Source organism: Ailuropoda melanoleuca, unplaced genomic scaffold (genome assembly GCF_002007445.2).
Source record: "Ailuropoda melanoleuca isolate Jingjing unplaced genomic scaffold, ASM200744v2 unplaced-scaffold11128, whole genome shotgun sequence".
Taxonomy (NCBI): domain Eukaryota; kingdom Metazoa; phylum Chordata; class Mammalia; order Carnivora; family Ursidae; genus Ailuropoda; species Ailuropoda melanoleuca.
The window spans coordinates 1-658 of record NW_023179536.1 but is presented as its reverse complement, the minus strand read 5'-3'; the positions used below and the strand labels follow the sequence as shown (position 1 = coordinate 658).

Here is a 658-nt window from a genome sequence, read left to right as displayed (position 1 = left end):
CCTTTTGGGAGGCAATTCCCAGCACAGTCTTGAGGATCAGAATGTAAGACACAGCAATGAGCATAAAGTCTCCCATAAGGCAGAGCGCTCCAAAAAAGCCATAGATGACATCAATTCAGTTGTCAGATCACGCCAACTTCATGACATCCTGGTGGAGACAGTAGGAATGGGATAACTGGCTTTTACTGCAATATTTCAAGCTTCTCAGAGTGAAGGGGAAGGGCAGCACTAGGAGGATACTTTTAAAATNACTCTTAAGGAATAATACTATCCCTATTTTGGCAACTCTGACAGAAGTCAGAATGGAGCTGTATCTCAGAGGGCTGTGGATGGCTAGGAAGCGGTCAAATGACATGATCAGGAGCACTGAGGATTCCACTGCTGTGAATCCATGGATGAAGAATTCCTGGGCAAAGCAGGCACTGGCAGAAATTTCAGGGGCATTGAATAAGAAGATCCTCCCCATGGTGGGTAGAGAAGAGCAGGACAAGCCCATGTCAGACATGGCCAACATGGAAAGGAAGTAGTACATGGGCTCATGTAAAGAGGGCTCTGTCTTGATGACGAAAAGGATGCAGTTTCCCAGGATAGCAAAAAGATACATGCTGCCGATGGGGATGGAGATCCAGATGTGTGCATATTCCAGCCCTGGCATCCC

The 658-nt window shown here is 46.9% G+C and overlaps 1 protein-coding gene across 1 annotated transcript; it reads right to left on the bottom strand.

The window, feature by feature from the left end:
- Window positions 1-7: 7 nt before the first annotated feature.
- LOC100482654 (olfactory receptor 51A4) lies at window positions 8-655 on the bottom strand (the record flags this gene model as incomplete). The annotated part of the gene is given in 1 exon segment (XM_002931013.4): window positions 8-655. A coding segment is annotated over 1 exon segment (648 nt), but the record flags the coding sequence as incomplete, so codon positions are not given.
- Window positions 656-658: the final 3 nt, after the last annotated feature.